At 35.7% G+C, this 25,792-nt stretch overlaps 6 protein-coding genes across 8 annotated transcripts; 1 reads left to right on the top strand and 5 right to left on the bottom strand.

The window, feature by feature from the left end:
- The first annotated feature begins 24 nt into the window (after window positions 1-24).
- LOC143464971 (protein AATF-like) lies at window positions 25-1,994 on the top strand. The gene has a single exon (XM_076963060.1). The coding sequence runs from the start codon at window positions 71-73 to the stop codon at window positions 1,382-1,384; it is 1,314 nt and encodes a 437-aa protein (XP_076819175.1). The 5' UTR covers window positions 25-70; the 3' UTR covers window positions 1,385-1,994.
- A 192-nt stretch (window positions 1,995-2,186) lies between these two features.
- LOC143464973 (uncharacterized) lies at window positions 2,187-3,840 on the bottom strand. The gene is made up of 2 exons (XM_076963062.1): window positions 3,473-3,840; window positions 2,187-3,148 (listed from the first exon to the last, which is right to left on the bottom strand). Exons 1-2 carry the CDS (start codon window positions 3,581-3,583, stop codon window positions 2,621-2,623), a joined length of 639 nt encoding a protein of 212 aa, XP_076819177.1. The 5' UTR covers window positions 3,584-3,840; the 3' UTR covers window positions 2,187-2,620.
- A 963-nt stretch (window positions 3,841-4,803) lies between these two features.
- LOC143465632 (uncharacterized) lies at window positions 4,804-8,408 on the bottom strand. Its single transcript, XM_076964025.1, has 9 exons — window positions 8,105-8,408; window positions 7,849-7,934; window positions 7,479-7,731; window positions 6,813-7,037; window positions 6,446-6,554; window positions 6,093-6,250; window positions 5,823-5,992; window positions 5,496-5,588; window positions 4,804-5,385 (listed from the first exon to the last, which is right to left on the bottom strand). Exons 1-9 carry the CDS (start codon window positions 8,169-8,171, stop codon window positions 5,215-5,217), a joined length of 1,332 nt encoding a protein of 443 aa, XP_076820140.1. The 5' UTR covers window positions 8,172-8,408; the 3' UTR covers window positions 4,804-5,214.
- A 1,546-nt stretch (window positions 8,409-9,954) lies between these two features.
- On the bottom strand, window positions 9,955-13,580 carry LOC143465633 (mRNA-decapping enzyme 1B-like). 3 transcript variants are annotated; one of them, XM_076964026.1, is made up of 6 exons: window positions 13,385-13,580; window positions 13,164-13,204; window positions 12,897-13,030; window positions 12,746-12,818; window positions 11,137-11,281; window positions 9,955-10,374 (listed from the first exon to the last, which is right to left on the bottom strand). In XM_076964026.1, exons 1-5 carry the CDS (start codon window positions 13,499-13,501, stop codon window positions 11,152-11,154), a joined length of 495 nt encoding a protein of 164 aa, XP_076820141.1. In that variant the 5' UTR covers window positions 13,502-13,580; the 3' UTR covers window positions 9,955-10,374; window positions 11,137-11,151. The 3 variants fall into 3 exon arrangements, with proteins under 3 accessions (XP_076820141.1, XP_076820142.1, XP_076820143.1); XM_076964027.1 differs by having other exon boundaries at window positions 9,955-10,313; XM_076964028.1 differs by lacking the exon at window positions 9,955-10,374 and adding an exon at window positions 10,402-10,919.
- A 3,976-nt stretch (window positions 13,581-17,556) lies between these two features.
- LOC143465697 (mRNA-decapping enzyme 1B-like) lies at window positions 17,557-19,577 on the bottom strand. Its single transcript, XM_076964126.1, has 5 exons — window positions 19,424-19,577; window positions 19,114-19,154; window positions 18,699-18,835; window positions 18,540-18,606; window positions 17,557-18,388 (listed from the first exon to the last, which is right to left on the bottom strand). The coding sequence occupies exons 1-5, from the start codon at window positions 19,550-19,552 to the stop codon at window positions 18,376-18,378; spliced, it is 387 nt and encodes a 128-aa protein (XP_076820241.1). The 5' UTR covers window positions 19,553-19,577; the 3' UTR covers window positions 17,557-18,375.
- A 3,003-nt stretch (window positions 19,578-22,580) lies between these two features.
- LOC143465582 (mRNA-decapping enzyme 1B-like) lies at window positions 22,581-24,849 on the bottom strand. The gene is made up of 5 exons (XM_076963957.1): window positions 24,070-24,849; window positions 23,822-23,862; window positions 23,578-23,705; window positions 23,438-23,501; window positions 22,581-23,038 (listed from the first exon to the last, which is right to left on the bottom strand). The coding sequence occupies exons 1-5, from the start codon at window positions 24,196-24,198 to the stop codon at window positions 22,927-22,929; spliced, it is 474 nt and encodes a 157-aa protein (XP_076820072.1). The 5' UTR covers window positions 24,199-24,849; the 3' UTR covers window positions 22,581-22,926.
- Window positions 24,850-25,792: the final 943 nt, after the last annotated feature.

The following is a 25,792-nucleotide window of genomic DNA, read 5'->3' as shown; positions in this document are numbered from 1 at the left end:
CGATTTTAGCTCATTGAAAACTCTGCCTAGTTTTTTTACACGTGCTTATGAATTGACCGTACATTGCAACATGAGCGTCTTTGCTGAATATTTGTCTTCTATCAGTAATCCACAGCCTCAGTGCGATCCTGAGGATTACGTTTTTGAAGAATCAAGAGCTAAACTAGTGGAAAAAGATTTGATTGATGAAATACCGGAAAATGATTCCAACATACAACAGACATCTCAACTACGTAAACATGTATTGCAGAGTGAAGATATTAGCTTCCCTGGAAAGGTGGTTAGTAGAAAGGAAGCAGCCGAAAACTTTAATTCTTCCAGTGATGAGGATGATGCATTTGATATGCTTGATGCCATACAAATGGACGAGGAGGAAGAAGAAAGTATTTCAGTGGAAGACAACTTCGAGCCGATAATTTCACAAGAGCAAAAAGTATTAAACAGTAATGAAGATGCAGCACTTGATATATTTTCTGCCCAAAAAGCCGTCTCCAGAAACCTTCAATCACTAGCGACAGTCAACCAGATTAATTTGTGGGAACTTGTTCTTGAAATGAGGATAAAAATGCAGACACTTACAGCGGTTTCATCTCGTTTGCCAAAATTTTGTGTTTATTCAAAATTCACAGACCACGGAGGAGAAAGTCTCATCTCATCTGTTAAAGAAACAGCTTTGTCTGTAGATGCGCTGGGCACAGCTTTAACTGATTTGCAGTATGCACTTCTAAAACAAACTTCTGTTGAAAACGAATCAGAATTGAAAGCAGTCAACAATGCACCACTGAAGACCGATACATGGACAAAGAGAGCACAGAAAATGAGTTGCAGATTAAGGATTGAAAGAAACCATATTTTGAAATATTGGTACAACAAAATTAAGCTCTCTTCCAAACCTAACAAGTCGTTTTCCAATTTTGAGCATTCAACCGACGCCCAAATTGAGCATGCTCTGGCTGATTTGTCTCACCACATTCAAAGAACAAAACTTTGCCGCTTGAACTGTAGAGTCCTTGGCTGTACAGGAAGTGCAGATGAAGACAAGAATGATCCTGACTTCCATCTTAAACAAACAGATGAAGAAAATTTCAACGATGATGACTTTTATCAGCAGTTGCTACGACAACTCATTGAATGGAAAATGGCACCAGATGTTGCAGACGCTGCGGTAAATTCTATACAAATGACAAGGAATTGGTTGAAAATGCAAAGCAGGAAAAAAGTAAAGAAAAATGTTGACACTAAAGCAAGTAAAGGAAGAAATATTCGGTACCATGTGCACTCAAAATTACTCAACTTTACCGCACCTGTAAACAAAAAGAAATGGTCTGATGAATCATGCAACCAACTTTTAAAATCTGTATTTGGCAAACCAGGTGGAAGTTAACACAAAATATTGGGATTTTCTTTCTTATAACTATTTTCTGTTTACTTTCGCAAGAACTATTTTTATTGCTTCCAGAAAGACAGTAAACTCCAATTGTCATGAGAACAGTTTATATATATGATATAGTTTGATTCTCACCTAATTATAAAAATTTTTATCCATTCCTAAATCTAACTACAACTCCGTAAAATGTATGGTCGACATATTGGTGCCTGATAGACGCTGTTATTATTGAATGTCTCTGTTATTTGGTTTATTTATATCACCAAAGGCTTTGCCATATGCTTTAAAATCATCAACTGATGAAGTATTTGCTGCTTTCTTGGTAAACTCTACACAATGCTCTTTGTTGTACATTAATTCATGTTAGGCAACATTGTTTTTTGGAAGCTAATATTTAAGTGATACACACAGATCACAGTTAGTGTTATCTAACCTTCTGCTTCTATTGCTTATGTTTACCCTTGTTGAATTCCAGTGAATTGGGGATATTTTATAACATGAAAGAGTTTCAGTGGATAGAACTGAAGTTAATCAGTGTTCCAACTTATTTACCATCTTGTCATGATGTTTTATGCAATGGTGTTATTCTATAAAATTTTGAGCGATTTTTGTGTGTGAGTTTCAAAGGAATTAGCTGAAATAGTAGACTGGGTGCAGGCAATCTTCACTTTCTGAAACAATGCTGAGCCCACCAATACTGATACAGAAACGGTACTGCAATACAGGTAAGTCCTGCATTTTCTTTCCCCCAATTATAACTACCAATTAGGAACTGCTTACAGTACAATTCATGGTGAGCGACAGTCATAAGCATACTTTCTTTGCAATGTTCATTTGATTATACTGTAACATGGAACACATGAAACATAAACCAATTTATACATCAAAGAATAGCTAGTTTTAGCAACAATAAAAATAACTTGCCATCGTGAAATAACATTTTTGAGTAAAAGACAATATCTACAAGTTCAATTTTTGATAACATATTTGTGAAAAGCTGTACACATTTCTTTTTTGAGGAAAAACTTCAATTTTGGTGAAGAACTGCAGAAAAAGTTTCAGCAATACAATATGAAAAATGACCAGAGTAACATAACAATAAATGTGCAAGCTTGATTGTCTGGATGACAATCAAGCTTACTAATCGCAAAACTAAACAATTTGTAACGTTACAAACACCACAAGTATTTTTTCCTTTGATGTGTGCCCCGTAAAGTGGTTAAGTTTAAACAATTACGTGGAAGATTCTGTTCCAATAAAATTTTCACCATCCTCCAAAACATTCCACAACTTGTTGCCAATATCACCGGCAGACTCACCACTTCGTTCAAATGTCAAAGATTTGACACCTGACTTTTGAACAATCGTTGCTCTTACAATATTTGGGTTAGAAGTGTCTGGGCTATCCCATTTTATTGGGGCGATTAATTTTACCAACTGATTAATCGATTGCTCTCGACGTGCACCAAATAAAGTCTGTCGAGCAATGTCCAGTGATTCCATATTTGCTTCTTGCCTCGCTTGGGCAACAGCTAATCGAGATTGTTCAAGATTTTCCAGTTCGCACAGTGACTCCTTTTCTTTTTCTCTAAGGCTCATTACCTCTTTGTCAACATCATTAATCAACTGCTTCAATGCATGTTGCTCTTCCCACAGGCTTTCCAAGGATGATTGCTGATTAGCATGAGCCTGTTGCAAGTTATCCCATCTCAGTTGTTGTGCATTTTCTATGTGCTCAATTTCAGTTAAGATATCTGTATCCTTTTTCAAAGCAACAAATGCAATAGTTATTACTCAATAGAGACCAGCCTAGCTTACACACCAGGCTATAACACTTTTGGAAAAATCTATTTTCATTCATTTCACTTTTTTGTCATATACGATTGGGGTAAAAAATTGTGCTCACAAAAGTATTGATGACTGCAAGTAACATCAATGACAATGATAATAATAATTAGCAAACTTGAAGCATGAGGAAAAATGTGGCAATGTTTCGAGGGCCAGAACATATGCTACGTTATGACAAAACATAGGCCAAACTCACAAACATTAAAACCAGAATATTTAAGTGGTAGGCTATCGTACCTGAGATACAGCGGAAGCATTGCCTTCTTCCAAATCAGCAAACGAACTTTCATTTTGCAATTTTTCAAGAAAATCTTTTAATCTCTTTTTGCTTTCATTAATTAAATCCATGACGTTTTGTCTGTCTGCTTTTCACTTTCAGAGTATGCTCCTACTTTTTGAGCATGAGTAGCCTAGCCTATACCGGTAACTCATCCAGAACAGCCTATTCCCATAGTCCATTTATAGGCTACCGGTTCCTGTTTATTTGTAAGACAAACATCAAAGAAATAAGTATCTAAATAGGCCTAGTTGCAAAAATCGTAGAGCATTTCGCCGCTAATAGTGAGTTATTGAAGCCGTAAACAACAATTTAGGTAATAAGCTTTTGCTTTACGATTTCGGTAAACATAGCGCGAAATGTTTAAAAACAGCAGAGAAAAAAGTGCAACCTTTCTTGCTGCTTGGTGCACAAGAGCGGTCACCAGTAAATGGCCACAAGCCACTATTCGAGTGGCATGTCCTGCCTCGTCTAAAAATGCGTTGTTAATATAATCTGTTTTAACTCATACCAGCTTAAAATTTTAATACTGTTTACAACGTCAATTTGAGTACAGTAATTACAGTAACACCTAATGGACCAAAGTTTAACAACTTAATTGGTTGAACGTTTGATGATAATGGTATGGTAATTTTTATCTCCGAACAGAGGAAAGTCTTTGCAAGACTTAAATGGCACTACAGAGAATCGAACACGGAACACAAGCCACAATTATTGCAAGGCCAGCGTTCGAAGCGATCAATGGTTGACTGCTGAGTAAAATATATTTCTCTGTTAGTTTAAGCTTATTCATAGTTATTTGTTTGGCTGTTAAGTGTAAGCTTGACCGCTTACGCAGTTATTTTGGGGACGTTATTCAAACCTTCAAATTTTATTCTCAGTTTGGTTCAATATGCTTTTGTTTAATATTCATTATTCTAACTGCGTTAGCATTTATTTTCTGTTGATTCAAACCTATAGTCATATACACTACAGCGACGCAATGCCGAACAAGGGTCATGATATGATTTCTAGCGGCTCATTGCAAATTTGTTCATACTGTACATTTACGCAATGCTGCCATAAAGCAAAATATATTAGAGAGTTATTTTCAATAACTTCAGCCTCTTGACAAATTTTTCATCCAAGGTGTTTTTTTCTATGCCCAGAAAATAAAATTTGACATGTAGACATCCCAAATTTTAGTGCATTTTATAAATATACATAAACAATCACGTAACTGAAACTAGTAATGTTGCTTTTGACTGAGTGTACGACTGTGGATAAAGTGAAGGAAGTGAAGGAGTAAAAACATAACGTGCCATTCTATACAGTAGAATTCGCATAAAACGGGCAAGTCGGGACCAGCGATATTTATCCGTTATAGGCCTACACAATATCCGTTATATGTGATAACGGATCCGTTATAAGCCAGTTGAAATGCACTAAAAGGAATAGGAAACCATCCGGATAAGAATTTTCATCCTGTATTTATGGTTATCCGTTATTTGCGAGTTCTACTTGATAGGCTTATTTCCTTTAAATTATTTGTTTATAAAATTAAGTATTAGGCCGAGCGGTCATCATTATCAAAATATGTTAAGTGGTTTCCTATTTCTTGCAGATGAAAATTTTGCACGATTACAGTTCCTAGAGAAACTTTCAGAAAAAATTAATTATTAGTAAATGGTAAAGTTGAAAGATTGATAAACGCTCCGGTATTTCAATCAAATTTCGTTGTATAATACAAGGAAACGCGATTAAAGAAGTGGTAAAATTTATGAGCGCCGTCTTGCGGAAAGATGATTCTGTCGCACGGATTGCTGCACAGCGCCTTTTGGACGGAACGAACAATCTGGCTCAGGTCTTGTACAAATCCTTCCACATAGAAAGTCTGCGATAAATAATAAATTTGAACTTCAAATAAACTTTGGTTGCACATGCTTTCACGTGTGTAAGCTGCAAACTCCTGTTGTGTAGGTTTATTGTTAAGAGCCAGGCTACCTGATTCTCGAAACCGGTTATATCATTTACATTTTGCTGATAAGTGACATTAGGTTTGGTGCCATCTGGTGTATTTATATTGACCATCAAAATCTGAAAATTGGTAAAATCAATGTTACAATACAACGATGTAAGTGACGTAAGAGGGACGCTGAAAATTTCAATAACGGAATATAGCGAACTGATATTTCCAAACTACAACTAGAAGCGAGTTACATCTTGAAGTTGTTTCAGACTGTTTCAACCCTTTTTACAGGCTAGTGCGATAAAGATAGGCACCAAGATGGTTCTTCAGCTATTCTTGTCTTATTTTATTTATAGGCCTACCTGTACTCCGTTATCTCTCATTTGTCTAGCTGGTGTTATGGCGTCAAATAAATCTTCATGTTGACCTTGCGTCACAACAAGTAACACATCTCGCACGTTTGGTCGGTTACCATGAAAACGAGACACGAAAATCTGCTGCGCATGTCTAAGAGCAAGCGTCAGATTTGTGTCTATGACATAGCGGCAACAAGATTGAACAAAGTGACAAAAGTCAAACTTTAACAATGAACGACATTTTGTGAGAATAATCCAATTAGTTTATAAACTCACTTCCATAAGTCCTGCGTTTAAGGTTTCGGACACGTCTGTACAGTAAGTTGGAAGGTTTGATGTCGCTGTTGAGCATAAACTGGCTGACAGCATCCGGTTTCTTACCAAATGTGAAGAATCCCACCCTTGTGCCCACTCTGTCTGCCTGGACAAATGGTCTGAAATGGAATAATTTGGTTTTCAAGAAACTGGCCGCTCGATAACTTATTTATTCAATGCAACACCGTTTCTTTGTCTTACACTTCAAAAAAAACAAATAAAAAAAAGAGATGGAATAAAAGTGTTTTGTTGTTTTCTAAAACTGCATGTTTTGATTTGTGTTTTCTACATAGTATAGGACGTTACACAATTACCTTAAGATCGACATTGCAAAACTTTTGATAGCTTCCCAGATCGGCAAACTGGCAACAGTGTGTTGCATCGCAAAAATAAGATCCATACTGCCGTATGGCGGACAGGGAACTAGAGGTCGTTATAAAAAAAACAATTTGTTACGCTTTGGTTTATTCAAATAAAAAAGTAAGATAAACCGTTCTTCGGTCACATTATTTTTACAAACTTTTCAGAGGTTTATCTTAATCATAAAAACAGGAGTCGCTTCTTCAACTTGTCTATAACAGAACAAAATCGTTTTCATAAGACAGGCCTTCAAAAAAGCTATTCAAAGGACATTCTAGAACGCTTAGAAAATATCAAGCAGTCCCAAACAATTTCACTCACGAGCGCAGCATGGTGGCCGATTTGACCACTCAGCCTTTGCAAAACCTTTCTTCACACATGTGACGTCAGTGCTGCCGTATAAATCATAGAACCGATCGCACTTGAAGTGGCATCGGGAAGTGAGAAGATGGTCGCGCGAACAAGTCGCTTTTCCGTTTAGAAAAATACCTTCAATTGATGGGCAGGTGGGCTCATTTTGAGGCATTTTTGGTCTTCTGAGGAGAGCTAGGAAGAGAGGAGAAATTCAAGTGAGTGAGAACTTTCAAACCTTCTCACAAACACAACGCAACTCCTTTGCTAAAAGACCGTTGATCAATCATCCCTGCAACAAGTGTCTTTAAGGTGTTTTTGGGACCCAAATGATCTTCTACATATCTTCAACGATCTCATAAAATGTATACTTCGGTAATGACAGTAGAAAAAAACGCAATTAATCTTTGAAAGTCGCGGTCTCTTAAAATGTCGCCAAAGCAAAAGCGAAAAAAGCCTGTCCACGACTCTACTGTAGTTGTAGGCTTATAAAGTTATTCGAAACTTGTCCGATTAATGTGTTTAGATAGTGCTCATGACATAACCAAGAGTGGCTATACAGACCGTGCGATACAAGTGAATGATTAAAGCAGGTAATTTTCAGGTTTAGACTTCTAGTGTCATATCCACACTCACCGCTATTACAGGCTTCCATAAATCCGTAATTGCAAAGATTTCCAGCGCAGCAACAGCGGCATGCAGCGTTTGGAGTAGATGGTCCGTCTTCACCCGCACACTGGCGCTCTGTTGCTGCTCTGAAAACACCAGGTAATCCACCGACATTTTGCCGATAGTTGTTTTCGCAGGCCAGCCCTTGTTTGCAGCGTTTCGAAATCCTGATGGCTTTGTATCCGGTGCGCATTCGTCTAACTACGGTCATACATGCGTCCTATTGCGTCACAAAAGGTGATAAAATATTCTATTTGGAAAAACCGCTCCGGTGAAAAAACTGAAACTTGTGGTTTGGTGACCTCTACATGTTACACAATATATGACTTGTTGTCACCTGATTGTGGTGACATTTGACTATCTTCCCGATTCTAAGACAGTGTTTATTGGAATAAGCGTCGACGCATTCGTAGCAGCGTAAGTCTAAAAAAACAATGAAGTTGAAGTTCAGTTATAGGCTACAGCACGGACCGAAAACATTTTAGCAAGCATCTGTAACTTGAGATTTCTTTGCAAGAATGCTTTTTATTAATTGATATTTACATTAAAACCCGAACGTACTATTTACGAATTAAGAACGAGACAAAACTTACCACGACCAGCAATTGTGACAACACACAAATGTAAAATACTGACAATAATACCAAACTTAAAACTCATGATCTGCGACTAATGAGCTCTGGTGCGTATAAATATATTCTAAACTAAACTGGCAAGTGTTGTCTTGTCACGGTAACAATCTTTATGAAAGCTGTTGTTAGATTCCAGTAAAGCAACAAATAGTAGTATGTAGCCTGCTCTGTGAATAGTCTGTACCATGAACCTTCACACGAACTAAAAGTTCTTAATCTTCCCTTTAAGCTTCAATTCGTTGATCTTCTTATAAAGCGGGTATTATAAGTCCTCCTTGGTTCATGCTGCTGTGTTCAAGTTATAACGTCATAATCGAACTGACCTTTGCAACCTGATATTGGGTGGGTGACGGTTACCGTACAAAACGGTGCTGCCAGGAAAGAAAATGAACTTCAAACATCGATAAAATCTGAAGGCGGCCCATTATCTTCAACCATGAAAATCTTCCAGCCTTTTAAAAGGTTATCTCAAACTTTAACAATTTTTGAGCGATCAATTATGATTTTATATGCAGAATACATTGCTATAGAACAGGGGTGGCCAAACTGCGGCTCTTTGAGCCTTTGATTGCGGCTCTTTAATGAATTAGCATTGTTGAATTAGACATGCAATTTTCCCGGTCTAGACGAGTTGTTTGATCAGATTATGAAGCAATGCGTTCTATCACACGTAGTAACAATGGACTCATTGTTAGTAATAATCAAATTACACTCCAAAAAGGACATTATTGTACAGAAGTGTGCTAACTTGTACACTGTAGTTAAGTAAACTGTCAAATTGAAGCTGTACGTCAGGGCTGACCTAGTTTTAAGTCTTGGTTACGGTTATACTAATAATTGTAAATTGCAAAAAGAGTTGGTGAAGCCCAGGTGGAGACTCATAGTATCACCACGCAGCACTAATGTTTATCAATAGCTACACTTCGTTGTAACTGAATAAATTCGTGTTTTTTATTGTTTTGTGTTGTGGCTCTTTTAAAACTGGAATTTGTTATATGCGGCTCGAGCATGAAGCAGGTCTGGCCACCCCTGCTATAGAATGTCAACAATAACACCATGTTCGCGTATTATTTTGACTGGAGGTTTCACGATCAGCTCTAAGTCGTATGCGATCGGTGCGTGTGTTTATTATTTTAATATTTTTAATTCTGTTTCCGTTCACGTTCCAAACCTTACTGTACATAATAATCCTTGTTCTTTGCGAAATGCGGCAAAGCATGTTTTAACAACTTTTTAAGCCTTAGATCAGAAAGTATATATAGCACATAATATATAGCGACAATATATAACACCATAATAATCTATTACAAATTACTTTAACAATTCAGCGAATAAGTCATGGTGAAGTGGAAAAAGCGCGTATTGTAATATTTTTAAAGAAACATGTACGCTTATGGTCTTTATATATTGCAACAATTTTCAAAATGCTGGATCGGTGCAAGCGCTCTTGTGCTACGGTGGCATCAAAACGAAATGCAGTGAGCTTACAAGGAAACTTTCATCAAAGACGAAGCAAGAAGCTAAAGGAAATGTTTCCGAATTAAAAAAAAGTTTCTGATATAATTTATGCGCAGTTATTTGCATTTCTAGTAACAAGTCTCCCTCATTCTGCGCTCTTGCTTACTTAAAATATTGCGCATAATTCTGGCCAAAATCGTGGCATTGCCGGATTATCCCCACAGTGTTTATAAAGATCAGTGATTATTCCAGATCAGATACAAAGCCTGCAAAGTAAAGGTAAAAGAACTTATTACTGTAGATATCTGCGTCTGCTGATAACAAGATGCTCAATTACACACACGTATTCAAAAATTATTTTATTTGAAAAAATCAAACTCGAACAAAGCAACTCTTTTAGGACGTGGCAAATATGGTAAAAATGTAGAAATAAATTCCGATATGGACTTGACACTACTGGTGGCTTATGGCAAATTTTGGCAAAAAAACGATGCGTAGGAGAATATAGTTATGTAAATTCGAAGTAAATACGACTTTTATAATAATCTCAAAGTCACGAACTTGATAAAACATCTTAAGACGCCGGTTCACAAAAATAGAACACAAAATTCGGGCAGATACGTTGATGCAAACGGATAAAATATATGCACAGGTTTGCAATCAGTTATGCCATGCTGATGCAGATATACGTTGTGCTGTCATTGTGCGAAGCCTAAACAAGAGTTAAAGTTCTTCATTTCTTGAAGTGTTTGAAATATGATGTTAATACACAACTGAAAAGTAATAATTGAAAACCATTAACAATGTGCCTGCCAGTTTTCCAAAGTAAAATTGAAATTTGTAAATTGCGATTTAAATGGAAGTTTAAAACTGGACGAAATAGCAAACTCTGATACGGGGGAAATTAACACGTTGGATGGAAAAGACTTTTCGCATATTAATTGATTGAACACAAATTTTAAATGAATAATGTTGTGTCAAGAGGTGATCACCATCACAATATTACACCAGGCAGAGGTTGCCACAATCACGCTGTTATTTTAATTGCGATTAAACAAATGACATTAATCTTTTACTCCAAATACTTTACCCAACCCACATTTATGAATAAGTAGATAAGCTATGGGAAAGCACAAAGTCTTAAAAGAAAAGTTAAAAAGAAAACTAAACTAGATACATTGCAAGAAATTTAAGTATCTCGTATCAAGAACCTAAACCTAAAATGTGACGATGTCACACTGCACATACAACATGTGAATAAAATTATGAAATATATTTACATTGCGCCTCTAATGGAAAGAATCAATTTCTCCCAGCTCTAAACAAAACCATCCAGTCATTTTGTGTCAAGTAAAACCTAATTTCAGTTAAATATCTATTGAAGTAAACCGTAAAGTAACATTTTATGAAACGCTTTTGCAAAATGGAATGTCATTATTGTGATGTTATTAACGTTATTTTACTTGTTCACATTCATAACACATGGTAACAATCTTGAAGGTGAAATAACGAAACTGTGACATTGACCAACTGACCTTTGTTGTCCTCGTTTAATCCACTTGTTGTAGTAATTCATACTCGAACTCATCATCGCTATGTACTTCATAGATCCTAAAATTCCGTGTTCGATATGCCAAATCTTGTTTTTCATAGACATCTTGCTCTTCATCTTGCATTAGACTGCACAAACGTACAAAAGATTAAGTGCAATGAAGAGTTTGTCGTTTTTTTGCCACTACCAGTCCGTGTTTCTGATGCAGACAAACGCTTGCTACTGTGCTTATATCTAATGCTTTATGTCAATTATTCAAAAGTTAATTGGTGCAATTCGCTTTGCCAATTATGTTAACATTTTCAGTTGAGCATTTGGTTTCAAGGTTACTACCCTTTTTTTACATAAAAATATGCTGATAGAAACTGATTCATGCAGGCTACAGTTACATACAGCCATGTACAGTAGCGTATTTTGGATGACGTTTATGGAGGACCAAAACGTTTTAGTACTAGGTTTAAAACTCACGCGTACGTCCGTTCCGCCAAAATTCGTGGAGCGCAAAAATTATATTTTTTCGTCAAAACACCGCTTAAAAACGCCTGGAAATAAATTGTAGTTTTCTAATTACTCTCGCGATATGTCATTTCTACTAAAGTCAAGGTCACCTCAAAATATGCACACAATGTCTTTTTATAAAAACACTTATCACAAAACGCTTTCGGTCATCTAACAAAGGAGTGACAATGGCACGTGCAATGTCAAATGGCGGCTCTGCGTCCGACAAACATTGGTATTTTTTTTACAAAAACAGGGAACGTTACTGTGATTCTTTTCTGTTACATCGCCGCTTACAACCTTGGTCGTTTCGGAAACTAACAAAACTTTCTGCTTTTTTGATTCTGAAAAATAAACTTCCCTTCCTGCTTTATGATCGACTTCACTGTACTGGAACTGAAATGTTGCTATCTGCAAAAAAACCCTTTATAAATAACTTTTCTCCCTGACAAAGCGATAACAATGGCGATTTGAAACAAACGATAAATAAATTTTCGTGCCAGCGGCGCCGTAAAACATGTGGGACTAAAAATTTACTAGAGCCCAAACACAATATTCCGACATGTCTGCACCATGCGGTTTACTGCTTTGCATGTCCGTTTTGTTTAACTACCATGTTCCACGAATCGTTGCAGACTCATTGTTTTCCTGACATTATCGTTTACTTCTGCACGTTGTTGGCTCATATTTCTTATCTACTTATTTTATTCTCTTCTTACTTTAATATAACATTGTGGAGTACTTAAATCGATAATTCAACTCCTATAATTTATTCCAGCTTCGATAAAGAACGAATGTTGTTCGAAACCTTTTTCGCGCCTTCTTAATAAAATATTTATACCTGCTTCTGTGGCTTTTATTGCAAACATTTGGTCTGTGTGTTTCTTCTAAAAGGGAACGCAATTAAGAGGGAGCTTTGTGTATTTGTAATTGCAACGCTTTTCGGTCAAAGTCGAAAGGAGTCTCAAAAATACGATAAACGAAGAAGCTTAAGACGCAAAAACGCCTATGGACCCCAAAAAACTTGGGGTAGTGATGGGAGCCATGGCCCAATGCCCCCTCCGAATACGCTATATACACATACAAGAACTTACTCAACTAGAAGTTGTCCGATTCGGTCACATTCTTCCACACTGGCGAAGTTTAAAAGATGAACGTAAAACGGACCTGCAAATAGATAATCTTAAGTAGCTCAACGTTCTGCGTAAGCTTATTGATATTACTAACTAATATACTTGAACCTACAGTCATATCTTGCGTATTTTAGAAGACCACTTTCGCGTTCGTTGACCTCTACGCTCGAATAACAAACCGGTTCACACAAGCTGCACAGTTGCAATGGGTCCAATATTATGAACCCATAGTAGGCTGGAACGTAGCTGTACAACAATGAGCGAGTCAGGAACCCAGGCTTAGAAAAGCTATTGTAGACGTTTAAGAAGCAAAACAGAATATAAAATCCAACAGTGAAATAAGATGAGGTTACACAATACGGTATTGAGCTTGGCTTACCTTGAATAAACAAATAACGTTCCCCTTATGATGAATTCTCCCTAAAAAATTAGAATCTGTTTCAATACTATAGATTATAGAATATAGATTGATAAATGGTGGAATAATTACAAACGAAAGCTATTAAAGTAACAACAGGTCTTTGTAGAAAAATTAAAAGTAGACTAAACCACAAAATGGGAAATGTGTGAAAAATTCAACAATATACACAAGCAACATACCCTGTTTGCGTTTATATTGCACATATAAGCTTCAACTTGTTTGGAAGAATCTAAGATGTGTGAAATGTATGAATTATGACGACGAAGTATTCTCAATACAATTTCATTCATTTCCATTTCAGAGAAAATTAGAAGAATTATTTTGTAGGTATATGCAGTAAAGCTGGTGTTTTAATCGCGAGCAATCTTATACATAAACACTGCAAAAAGAAATTTGTTAAAGTAAAGCAGATCCCTTAAATAGACTTACTTATTTAGTCATTCTACAGCACAGCAGCAAAAAAAATACCCTATACAGGTCACAGGTGTTGGACTACTTCTGTCAAAAAGTTCTGTAGGCTACTTGTGTATAGAGCTTATTCGGTGTCGAATGAATCGATTTCTTACGTCACAAATGGGGGTCACTATTTGGCACGACACCGGTACCTACGATCCAAACTTTCATCTCTCATGACCAGTGTTTTTTTTTAAGGTGTTTTGAGGGACCGAAACGGTCCCCCAAATTTCTCCAGCGGTTTCCCAAAATTTGGACTTGCAACTTACTACTACTTTTTTTGGTATTTAAATGACACACTTGCGGTCTCTTAAAACTACTTAGCGGTCACCCAAACCAAACCTTAAAAAAAACCCTGCTCATGACTATAGGCCTATGTTAAATTCAAAATAAATTTTAACAAAAAGAAAGAAATTAAACAACGGCAAGAATCGAACCCTCTAGCATACAAACTCCAACGTTGGCCATTACGCGTATCAAATAAATTTTGCTGAGCTGATGCTTCCCGTGCGTTATCATAACCAGCAGAAAGTATACTTCTAGCCTATATATATATAACTATATATCGTGCATTGTATCATTTACAACCCATGACCCTTGCCTGCTAGCAACAGCTAGCCTAGGTCAACTTGACAGAACGCACACAACATCCTTAATTGGAAAAAATATATTCAAAGTGACTACTGGAAGGTCACGTGATATTATCAAACAAATCATTGGTTGTGGGACTTCGGCAATCGCATGGAAATGAAAATACTAGAAAATCAGGTAAACTTCAAAACAGGGTTAAACTAAGAAAACGTACGCAACTGTAAATTATTACAGACATTTTCACGTAAAACTAACGAATATCTTTTACACTGTACAAATCGAGCAGCGTTTTAGATTGATACCAAGAGGAAATTATGTGCGAGTTCGATAACAACATGCAACGATTGGCATCAATAGATAAGTCACTGAACGTAAGTGCGAATTGGATGAGATGAAAATGAAGTGTTTGGTTCTTACACAACCGGTGGGGAAACAATGTGAGAAAAATAACTAGTCTGAGCAATATGACTTGTTTGCATGTCAACCTTGAATATGCAAAAGATAATTTCAAAATTTTGACAAGTATGTTTTTAAAAATATATGTTAATTAATCCTTAATACCAATTTTAGCATCTGTTGATCTTTTTTAATCTAAAAATGTCAAAGAAAATTTGCAAGCGATTAACGTCTCATTTTTTTTGACCTGGACTAAACTTTACAGGGACATAATAGTGGCAAACACTGCATTTGCAGCAGCATCTTTTATACAAAAAGTACCGGTACCGAGTACCGACAAAGTATCAAACTACTTTTTCAAGATATTGCCGAATTCTGGAACCGTCGGTACATTTTTTGCCGTTACCATTACCGACGGTACTTTCAAAGTACCGACTGCCCACCTCTGTATATTAAGAAGCCCAGGTAGAATATGATGAACTATTTTGTCAGTAAAATTTCTATCGACTTGCTCATGGAGCTACTTTTGCACTGAATTTTACTATCTCTCAGCAATAACTTGAATACTTTTTAATACTTTTAATACTTACTTACTTATTTACTTTTAATAATTTTTAATATTAACAATACTTTTTTATGTTAAAGTAGTGTCACGTTAAAGTGTTCTATCCAGAAAACTCCCCACTCTTATAGCTGCTGCTCGTCTCTGAAAACCAAACCTACAACTTCCCAAATGCCTCGATTTATAATCAGAATAAAAGCAAGTTTCTTTTAGTTTTCGTACAACCACCTTATTTGCAGGATCCCTCGATTCGATCACTTGTCACAATTGTTATAGCCGTCACTGAAGTTAACTCCAAGGCAAATCAAAACCAGAACAAGGTACAAAAACCTAAATAAGATTTGTGACAAAACGCGCTCCTTGCCTCGGGCTTGAGGCGCGGGAAGGAGATTCGTCACAATCGTGTTCATCGCGATGATGACTCCAAAGGAAAATTAAACACGTGATTAAAAAGAAATGTAAGTTTTTAGTTGTGCAAGTTACCAGCGCTATATCAGTACATTAAAGCGAGAAGCAAAACGTCAAACCCATACTTACCCACCTGAAGTGAATAATGCGAAATGTGCCTCGCAAACATGCAAGCTATGTATTATGTACAGTTGAAAACGTTAAAAACACAAATATGTTAAAATACACTAAAGTGTAGAACTACAAAACATACTTATCGTCACAGTAGCCAGTGCATTTTGCAATGTGTTTTGAATTGTTGATAGACCGATTATCTGATTATTTTAGTACAACACCTTACACATTATGAAACTTATACATCTTATGCACTTGACTTTTTAGGGAGAACCACTTGTCCATGCTCCCGGCACAAACTCTATTTTTAGGAGCCATAAGCGATTTTATGTTTTCGATTTTCCGTTCGTTACATTTTCTTGTTTGCGACTCCTCATCGGTTACAACCATTACAATATAAAGTTCTGGGAAATCTCCAGAAAGCATGTTTTCAAAGCAATTGCAATAATCAAGAACACAATGGTCTGATCGTCAAACATGGCAGGTTGCTTGTTGTTCTCGTTGTCAAGCGATGTGAGCTGATTCTAACGACCAACTTTCAAAAGAGCAATATGCGCATTGCAATTGTTAATAAGAATCCGTTTTTTGTTTAATCGGGTTGTAAAAATAAACTTAAATCATTTCCATGTTTCAAAAACGTATCTGTTGAGAAGAAATATGTCACAAACTTATTATGACGTTAGTACAAGTTGGGTGAGTATCCTGGCTTCGACGAAGTTCAAGAAACAAACAATGTGCGTGATAAATAGTCGAATATTTTGGGGTCATAAAAGTTTTTACGTCTTTATTGTTGTTCGTGTATCGCAGGTTCTTGTTTATGAACTCTTTATGGTTAAAATTACACAGTATCTAAGATTTACACTGTATTGATTTACATTGTATTAAAAATTCTGTGAAACCTCGTCAATATGATTACAGTTAACCAGCATTACTACATGCTGCCCGCACTCAATAACAGAATGTGATTTAAAGCCAGCGAACATCTATTAGTGGAATACAATTGAAAACATATAGGCCTACATAATATAGAGAAAAATAAGTGTATAGTGCAATAAAATATACGAGAGTGCTTGGTGCTGGAGTGCAGATTTACATACTGCATGATTACAATTCTCACATAGTGTCCTGCAAGTGTGATGATGAAGCAAAATAACTTTTTAATGTTTTATAAAAAATGTCTTTCGCAGTTTTGTGTTTGTGAACGCCTTTCTGGCTAAAATCATCGCACTATTAGGTGTTGTGAGTCACTAACAGCATTGTTATAAGTTTTATAACACAATGACCCTAGTCGAGACAATAATGGACTGATGGTGATCAAACATAGCAGGTTGCTTGTCGATCTGGGTGTCAACCATTGAACGAAATGTTTCCATGATCTAATTCTAAGAAAACAAATCACACTTTGGATTTGTTGATGTGGAGTTTGGTATTACTGTAAAACCGAGCCGCTAAAGCAAATTGTTTAGATTTTTGAGTTCGATGAGTGCATATGTGACGTGCAGTTTTTGTCACCTTAGACTTCCAGGAACACTCTTGAGTAACGGCCTGAGCGTTACGTTAGGCTGAAATTGTTTGATTTAATTGTGGTGAGCAATCGTCATAAAATCAGAAACAAAAATAATTGAAACACTATGAGAGGCACAACTTAAGCGAACATAAAAACAAGGATGTACCAAAACATCCGTTCGGTCGCTCACTCAAACTTGGAACAAATTGTAATTTACTTACCATGCACAACAGACATAGGAATAATTAACACGCTCAAAACGCAACGATTGCTTGAGGTTGCAGGTTTTCGCAAAAACACACCATCGATGCAAACATAAGAAACCATCCAAAAGCATAATGCGTGATCATAATCAATGCGCTAATATGACACCTATGAGTTAGTGGTGGCAGTGAATAGAAATATGTGATATCTAAACATCATGTTTAAAAATTAAAAGCGATGTAATACTGGAAGGAAATATTAAAACAATATTTGGTATTGGTATACTTTTGTGATAGCGAAAGAGTGTCTTTTTTGATGACACACATATGAAAGATTTGGAATTTGATATATTTAAAAATCTGAAAACCACTGGATATATCTTCCCGATATAAGCAGGTTGTCTAGCTTTAATACGAACTGAATAATAGTGAAAATAGTTGTGAAATATATACTTCCTTTACATGCGGTTACTTTCGTAAATGCTTGTTCCCAACTGCAAAAATGGTTCCCATCATTTATAAGTGACACATTGATATTTAAAAAGATTTTGAAAACATCTCGACTTTATGCTTACAATTGCATTGTGCTGGAGACAATAAAATCGTCTGATATTTCGAAATGCGTATAAATGCAGCAGAAAATTTACAAAATACATTTATTTATTTCTATGTTTAATATAAAACATAATCCAAAAACAAATATATATACGGGTACAAAATACGAAAAACATAAAAATTCAAACTTAATATAAAAGGCAACATTTTTAATCAGTTGCTAGTTTTAAATAAACAGCCAACAATAAAACAACACTGAACTTGGAAATCACAAAATATAAATACAAAACATTTTAATTAAAAAAAATCATAAAATTTAATCCTTTAGTTTAACAATTTCATTTAGTCCTTCAATGGGAGAGCCTTCATGGTCCATTCTATCTATTTGCAAAGACTGTAAAAAAAATCGCAAAAATATTGCCCAGTAATATTTGCTTTGATTTTTTTTATCATTAAATCAGCGTTTGTTCATAATGTTACCACTTGGTGTTTCATAGTAATATGTATAAGTTTATGTGCATCTTTATAATGAAGCTAATACTTACTCGTTTAGAAGATATCCCATGCGTCTGCAATCGACCATGTTTTCAAATTTCAAGCCGAAGCCCATTGCTGAAACATATAAAACATAAAATCCTATTGTCCAATGCATTCTCAACTTAGGCTACTACTACGGTATAATCGATCACATTGAATGCACTTACATTTAGTATTTCTGGTCACCAGGAACGGTGAGTATTCAAGAAACTCCAAACCAGGATAGAGAGTTTGGCTCCAATTATCCAAACTCTCTTGGTTCATGATGGTGAAGCCAAATGTAGGGCGATGCATAATGTCAAAACTTGAAAGAATTTATGTCATAAATTGTGGTAAAATTATCTGTATTATGTAGAATGCTGAACAAACAGAACAAGATTAAAGAACAGACAAAAAACACTTTTAATATTTCACAACCTACAGCAACACACAACTGAAAAGTCAAATTAGAAATTGCAAAATTATGTGCCCTACATCCTTAAAGTACTCGGGATATACTACTGCATAATGCGAAATATTGATTAAACGGAACAAGATTTAAAGAACACTAAGCAATAAGGTAAGTTAATAAGTTTGGCTTACCGTTTATGAACGAATATCGTTCCCTCCATTTCAATGTTCTCCTTAAAAATACAAAAAGTTTATTTTAATATAAGATTCCATTGTAGTAGAACTAAATAATACATCTTATTGGGAATCTTTTGTGCTCGGAAGCAAAGGAGGGCATAAAACTTATTAAAAAGTTGTAACTTTGTAATCTCAATCATCCAAGCTACCAAAACGAATCGAACAAAATTGCAGCATAATTTAGCAGTCTCGGAAAAGTTAAAATAAGTGATTAAGTTAAAACCATAGTTAGAAATGATTACTTAAGTTTATACCAACAACATACCCATTCTTTGCTTTCATCATTGAAAATATAAACTGCAACTGGATTTGCAGAATCAAGGATGTCCGAAACGCTTTGATCTTCGCGAAGAAGTGCTTTCAAATTAACTTCTACTTCACCTTCGAACGCCATTATGTACCAAGCTGCTATTTAACACTGACCTATAAAGAACAAGTCAATTGTGAGCAATAATGCAATCGTGTGAATTAAAGAAAGTAAAAAAAGGCCTTATGTGTTTATGGGTAAATACAAATTCAAGTAAGATGGTTGACTAAGCTATAGAGCATCATCTCATCAGACAACATTTCACTACTATCAGGCACCAAAACTTGACTGATCGATCTACTATAAATCTGAAGTCATTCATTGCGTCAAGTTTTTCTACGCTATACTAAGCAATGGATCATGCAAGGTAACTTAGCACAGAAGTAAATTGCTGGTAGTTACTATGAATAGACAAATGTGTTGAAAAAGCAGATCTTAACGCTCACCTTTCTCAATCGCAAATGCATGATTATTTTGCAACTTGATGAATTCATACGGTACAAGAAGGGAAACGATGAAAAAAGAGATGCTTGAACCGAAGTCTAAGTTGCAAACTGATTAACGTCCCGCAGTGAATAGATAAAACCAGCAGGAAACCTTCTATTGTTATCAAGCTGCGAGTTTGTTAATTTCTTTATTTACAGAGTCGTCTGATGTCAACTCAGCATAAACTGTTTAGAAATGTAAAAGCAGAAGAGGAGGTGTCGCTGATAGCGAGTGCGAAGATGATTAACGCGGACTTAACAACAACACAATGGGTGACGATATCATGTGATAAAGGCCTGGAATCAGGACCTGAAGGATAAAGTTGGACCAATTATCAATTTATGATAAGGAGGGGTTCTTCTAAAAGGGTGTTAGAGTGTTTGTTGGAAGACCAATGAGACTTCTCTGCAAATGAATGCAAGAGTCGAAACTTACAGCAATTACTTTCAATGCGAAATGTGTTAGACATAAACTCTAAACATTTTCATACTAGAAGTGCCTAATACTGCTCCGGTGTAAAACTATTGTTTTGAATTGTCGGAGAAAAGTTTTACAAAACGTATTATCTCGAAGCAAATATTAGGTATTGTTATGTTTTGAATAACTGCTTCAATTCAACAACCTAATTAAATTACTATTATCCATACATAATTACTTTTATCCATACTTAATATAAAGCTAATTGTTGAATTCTTTCCGTGTTCCTGATACAATACATTTACCTATATCAAATCAGTTCCACTTCGAGCATGGGGTTGTGTGTAGGTTCTTAAAGTTGTTCCTGTTAATGTGAGCTTAATTACTGTGAACTTTTTATCATAAGTCAACGCCTTTTTTGTATAGAGTATTCACATATAATTATACCAACCAACGCTTAATTGCGTAAAGACGTGAAAAGGATTTTTTGCATGGTTTTTAACACTTTTCGTTAAAGTGAAAGGACAGTCCAAAACAATTTAACCTTAACCCTATTTCTAACATGCTCACCATGTCGGTCGAAGGAACAAGTGTATTGCAGCGACGCACTCCTGGTTATACTTTACTGCATAGTGCTCGAAAACTACCGTGGTAGAACAATCGGGTTTTCACGACTTGAAAGAAAAATTCTTTGGCTTTTGAATCCTTGCATGATGTTAATTTTGTGCAAAGCACACCTTGTGAAAAACGCCAGACTTACCGCTCAGCTCAGTTTTTGTTACGTTGACTTGTCGCGCTCCCGCTGTTTTGTATCTTATGCTTATTACGCGCAGCAGAAAATCTGGGACATGAAAGCGAGAAGGTTGATCAGTTCGAGGTTGCAGCATACAACTGCCCAGCACGAGAGAGAAAAATGTCCTTTTGTGTCAACTGCGGTGATTAGAAAAGGTCCATCTTTTCTCTCGCGAAAGCTAGCAGCAACTACAAATTTTGACAGCCAGACCCCAAATATTAACAGGCGAATAATAAAAGTGAGGTCAACATAGAAGGTAGTAAGCAACATTTCGAAATAAATATGTTAATATCTCATAAATTTCGAAAGGGAAATTTATCAAAGTTGCAAAGTCTAATGGACTGTAAAATTTTAGGGAAAGTCATAAATCTCCAGGCTTGTCCATGGGAATGGGATTCCCACGGGAATCCCATGGGAAATGTCCCATGGGAGGGGATGGGATGGAACAGCACGAATTGCAATTCCCATGGGACATGGGAACCAGTACAGAGGTTATTGTTTGAAGCCATTTTGTGGGTGAAATCGATTTTAATTTAATATATCTATCCGAAAATGTAAATCTAAAAAATAATATCTGCCCGAAAATGTCATAGCTTCATTCTAACCTGCCAATTTTAAATGAGATGGGACATTGGGATGGGATGGGATGGGACAGGCATGAATTGCTATGGGATAGGATGGGATGGGACAGAAAAAAATGTCCCATGGACAAGCCTGTAAAATCTCAGCTTTGATCAAGACATACCTCTGCAATTCAAAGCTCTTTTATTCAGGGCGCGTCGTCCTGGCACAGTTGGTCGAAAAAGGGAATACGGGTCCACTGTCGTTGGGATCCTCAGACATTTAAGGAAGTTACTTCAACAAACTTAACTTATTTTGTGTCTTTTTACAGACTCGTTTATGTGCAATAATATCTGCAGCTTTAAAGTTTGCTGTGTTCAAGAAATTATAAGCTTATACCCTCTTTATTATAACGCCATTGAAAGGTAGCAAACGAGATCGTTTTCAAAAACTGATGAGACAATGTCAACAAAACAAGTGAGATAAATTGTATTTCTGCGAAGCAAGCTGCTGGTGAGGTGTGATGTTGTAAATATTCCTCATTTACAGACTCCCTGCTTACGAAAACTTTGAAAGAAAATTCACAAGTTTATCAGAATTTAAAGCCGATATCACTGATAGACTTTGCAAGTTGTCTTCTATTTCTTTACGATCTGCAAATTGTGATCTGGAGACGAGTACCGGCATATTGCTTCAGAAGTTAATGATTTACATACTGCATTTAGCCAGTGATGACGATTTGCGAATCCAGTTAATGAGAAATAGTTCTAAAATAACAAGCGAATATAAAATATGATGTATGCAGTCTGCGATATCGTTTTGAGCGCGTATACGTCGTACACAAGAAACCAAACACGATTGAATTATATTTGTATTTGCCGCTAAAACGCGTTCAAGACAAACTTCACAGATGTGCAGCAAATATAGATAGACATCTCAATGAATGAAAAATGAAGATTTTAATTAAATTTCAATAGCGATAAACAACTAAAATTTATATCAACATAAAATACGTCACTTATAATAACGCAATTATAAACGCACTTATAAACACGCACGCCTGATAAATAAAGTACAATAATCCAGGAAAGTTAAGAAAATATAAGTTAAACTTTGTTTCGACTATTATCGACCTGATAGAACCTGTATGTTGATAAAAATATTTTATTAAAAAAATAAATGATCACAGCTATCTTATAATAGGCTATATATTTTCCTCCGAAGCAACATCGCTTAACTCCTCTTCATCACTGCTTTCCGATGATGAATAATTGCTACTGGGATAGTCCGGAGAATTCTCAAACTCTTTCCAAAGGCTGTGAAAAAAGTGAATTTATTGCATAATGACGTGCAGTAAGTTATAATTCAAGAATAATATTGTATACTTGTTGCTTACTGCATATGTTATGTATATATTGAATTATCAGTATATATAGAAATGTTAGATTATTATTAGATATTAGTTAATTAATTATTAGATAGCACTTTGTAATTACCGCTTATTTTAAAATTCTCCTCACAAGTTTTGCTAAAAACAATAGAAATAACTGTTAAGATGCATAATGCTATCCAGAATGTTGCATTTTACTTCACTGTATTCTGGTTATATACTGGGCTCATATGATTCAGCTTTCATAAATTTAGAGTGTACTTTCTGTTATATGTTTACAAATATATTTACAGTAGCCTTTAAATGTTAAGAAACTGTAGCTTACTCCTTCAACAGATATCCAATGCTTATGCAGTCGAAGTAGTCCTGGAACATGAATCCGTAAGTTGCTGCAAATAATCAATTAAAATTAAATTAAAATATATCACAGGTTACTACAAAAGCAACTATAACAAGGGCACTAACATCCATAGTATTTGCAAATTAAAAAACAGTGTTCGGCGATCATCTCGGCACTAGGCGTGTTGGGTTCCGTCAAGTCTTTAGGAGAAAGTTTGTTGATGATTACAAAACCAGGTTTCAAAGGATAAGAACTGTTAAAACATAAAAACGTACACGTCAAAACCTTGATAACAAATACAATGCAAATTTTTAAACAAGCAGAACAAGGTTAAGTAAATGTACAAAGAAAGAAAATGATTTGACTTACCGTGAATAAACAAATAATGTTCCTTTCATTTCAAGGTATTCCTTAAAAATAGAAATTTATCTTTAATAATAATAATTGATGTAATTTTTGTAAAATTAGTTACGTAAAAAACTGTAAAATCAATAACAGTTATTTGCAGGAAAAGTCACAGTTGGACATTCAAAAAAAAAAACGTATAGTTGTAATTCCAATAAGTTATAACATTGGTGCAATTTTCTCAAGATTTCCAAACGTTGCAAACGACTTACCCATTCTTCACTTTCCTCATCAAAACGATAAACCGCCACTTGATTAGCATAACCCAAAATATTTGAAATGTGTGGGATGTCAGCAAGAAGTGAGTTCAAATTGATTATCATTTCAATGTTCGACTCCATTTTAGCAAGTTGATAATTACTCTGATAAACAAAAAAATTTAATCGCGAAAGATAATGCAAAGTTGCAACTTACTATAAACCCTGACAAAAACGAATTGAAAGGTAATAGATAGAATATAGACTAGACCAGGGGTGGGCAATATACGGCCCGCGACGGGATTTTGAGCGGCCCGCAGACAGTTCAGCAGTTCAGTTTAGCAGTTCAGTTTTGACTTCAGCAGCTATTGAAGTACATTAATCGTTAATAAATTCATTAAATACTGTTTTTGGTCTCTATGCTTAAAACTTAAAGTTTACATTAAATACGATTTATTGCTTGCATAGGTGGATAAATCCACGATTAATGTATCGATTCAGGAATCCGGCCCGCCAAGTACTTTATTTTCTCATATCAGGCCCGCCGACCGAAAAAGTTGCCCGCCCCTGGACTAGACTATGATGTCATTTCGTTTCTTGACACTATAACGTCAACTAGCACCAAAGCCTGATTAAAATATTTTGCTTAACATTGCCTCAAGTTTACTTTATTTACCACGCATTGCATCAAGCAATGTAACTTTACACAGAAGCAAACTGCTGAATTTACGTCGAGTACATATACATTGCAAAACTGAAATCTGTTAAAGTATAACACATTCCTTAGGGCTTAGACAGACTTACTTTTCAACTGCAGTCACTCTACAAGACAACTGCTTTTATAAGGCAGTCTTCTTATTAAAACAAAGGGATTGTTTACTAGAAAAAATTTCAAGCAAAAACAGATTTTGAAACCATGGCTCAAAAAGTAATCAACGACGAAATCAACGCAGGTTCAAAGTTGTGAATTGGTAAATATTGCACAATCATGGTTAGCACCTGTGCACCTGTTGTTCTGAGACAATGAGCTGTCTTTGCCTACAGACTCGCGAGATTTGCAACATAAAATAAGAACATTTAGAAATCCAGCAGCGTTTTAGATTGATATCAGGAGGAAATTAGGTGCGAGTGCGATCACAACATGCGACGATTGGCATCAACAGATAAGTCACTAAACATAAGTGCGAATTGGATAAGATGAACATGAAGTGTTTGGTTCTTACACAACCGGCGGCGAAACAATGTGAGGAAAATAACTAGTCTGAGCAATATAACTTGTTCGTATGTGAAACTTAAATATACGATAGACATTCAAAAAGCAAATTTAGGTTATAGGTGCTTTACAAGATAGTTAATGAGAGGAAATATGTCACAGAATTATGTCACAGGACGTATAGTCGTTCATAGAGACGGATTTTATGATATGTATCCTGTCTTTGCAGATACTGGAAAGCGTAAGCGTAAAATTATCAATTTTTAGGTTAGTAACAATTACTCATGTAGCTTCCTGCTTGTGTTTTCTGCGTCATATACTGTAAGTAGGCTAATGCAAGATCTCAGCAAAAAAAGTAGACTAATATAAGCTTGCTTAAATATGCTTTTTCGTTTAGTTTGAATTTGAATACAATGTTGAGCGGTTAAAATCGACCTTAAATCCCTGCACGTAGTTGCAATTGAAGCGACAACTTCATGCAAGAATGATGTTTATTTTCAAATTAGTTTGACACGTTTTGGACAT

This window comes from Clavelina lepadiformis, chromosome 7, assembly GCF_947623445.1.
Source record: "Clavelina lepadiformis chromosome 7, kaClaLepa1.1, whole genome shotgun sequence".
Taxonomy (NCBI): domain Eukaryota; kingdom Metazoa; phylum Chordata; class Ascidiacea; order Aplousobranchia; family Clavelinidae; genus Clavelina; species Clavelina lepadiformis.
Note: the sequence above shows the minus strand (reverse complement) of the source record. Positions and strands in the feature narration are given on the sequence as shown.

Bases quoted from the DNA above. Each gene is read 5' to 3' on its own strand.
- LOC143464971 (XM_076963060.1), top strand. From the start codon at position 71: ATGAGCGTCTTTGCTGAATATTTGTCTTCTATCAGTAATCCACAGCCT.
- LOC143465582 (XM_076963957.1), bottom strand. From the start codon at position 24,198: ATGGAGTCGAACATTGAAATGATAATCAATTTGAACTCACTTCTTGCT. The intron at 23,863-24,069 runs GTAAGTCGTTTG...TCTATTTTTAAG, and splicing joins ATGAGGAAAGTGAAGAATGG to GAATACCTTGAAATGAAAGG. The intron at 23,706-23,821 runs GTAAGTCAAATC...ATGTTTTAACAG, and splicing joins ACATTATTTGTTTATTCACG to TTCTTATCCTTTGAAACCTG.
- LOC143465697 (XM_076964126.1), bottom strand. From the start codon at position 19,552: ATGGCGTTCGAAGGTGAAGTAGAAGTTAATTTGAAAGCACTTCTTCGC. The intron at 19,155-19,423 runs GTATGTTGTTGG...TGTATTTTTAAG, and splicing joins ATGATGAAAGCAAAGAATGG to GAGAACATTGAAATGGAGGG. The intron at 18,836-19,113 runs GTAAGCCAAACT...AATTCTTTCAAG, and splicing joins ACGATATTCGTTCATAAACG to TTTTGACATTATGCATCGCC.
- LOC143465632 (XM_076964025.1), bottom strand. From the start codon at position 8,171: ATGAGTTTTAAGTTTGGTATTATTGTCAGTATTTTACATTTGTGTGTT. The intron at 7,732-7,848 runs GTGACAACAAGT...GTGACGCAATAG, and splicing joins TCAAATGTCACCACAATCAG to GACGCATGTATGACCGTAGT. The intron at 6,251-6,445 runs GTAATTGTGTAA...ATTCCATTTCAG, and splicing joins TTTGCAATGTCGATCTTAAG to ACCATTTGTCCAGGCAGACA.
- LOC143465633 (XM_076964026.1), bottom strand. From the start codon at position 13,501: ATGGAAATGAATGAAATTGTATTGAGAATACTTCGTCGTCATAATTCA. The intron at 12,819-12,896 runs GTAGGTTCAAGT...ATCTATTTGCAG, and splicing joins AAAATACGCAAGATATGACT to GTCCGTTTTACGTTCATCTT. The intron at 11,282-12,745 runs GTAAGTTCTTGT...ACGTTTGTGCAG, and splicing joins ATCGGACAACTTCTAGTTGA to TCTAATGCAAGATGAAGAGC.
- LOC143464973 (XM_076963062.1), bottom strand. From the start codon at position 3,583: ATGGATTTAATTAATGAAAGCAAAAAGAGATTAAAAGATTTTCTTGAA. The intron at 3,149-3,472 runs GTACGATAGCCT...GCTTTGAAAAAG, and splicing joins ATGCTTCCGCTGTATCTCAG to GATACAGATATCTTAACTGA.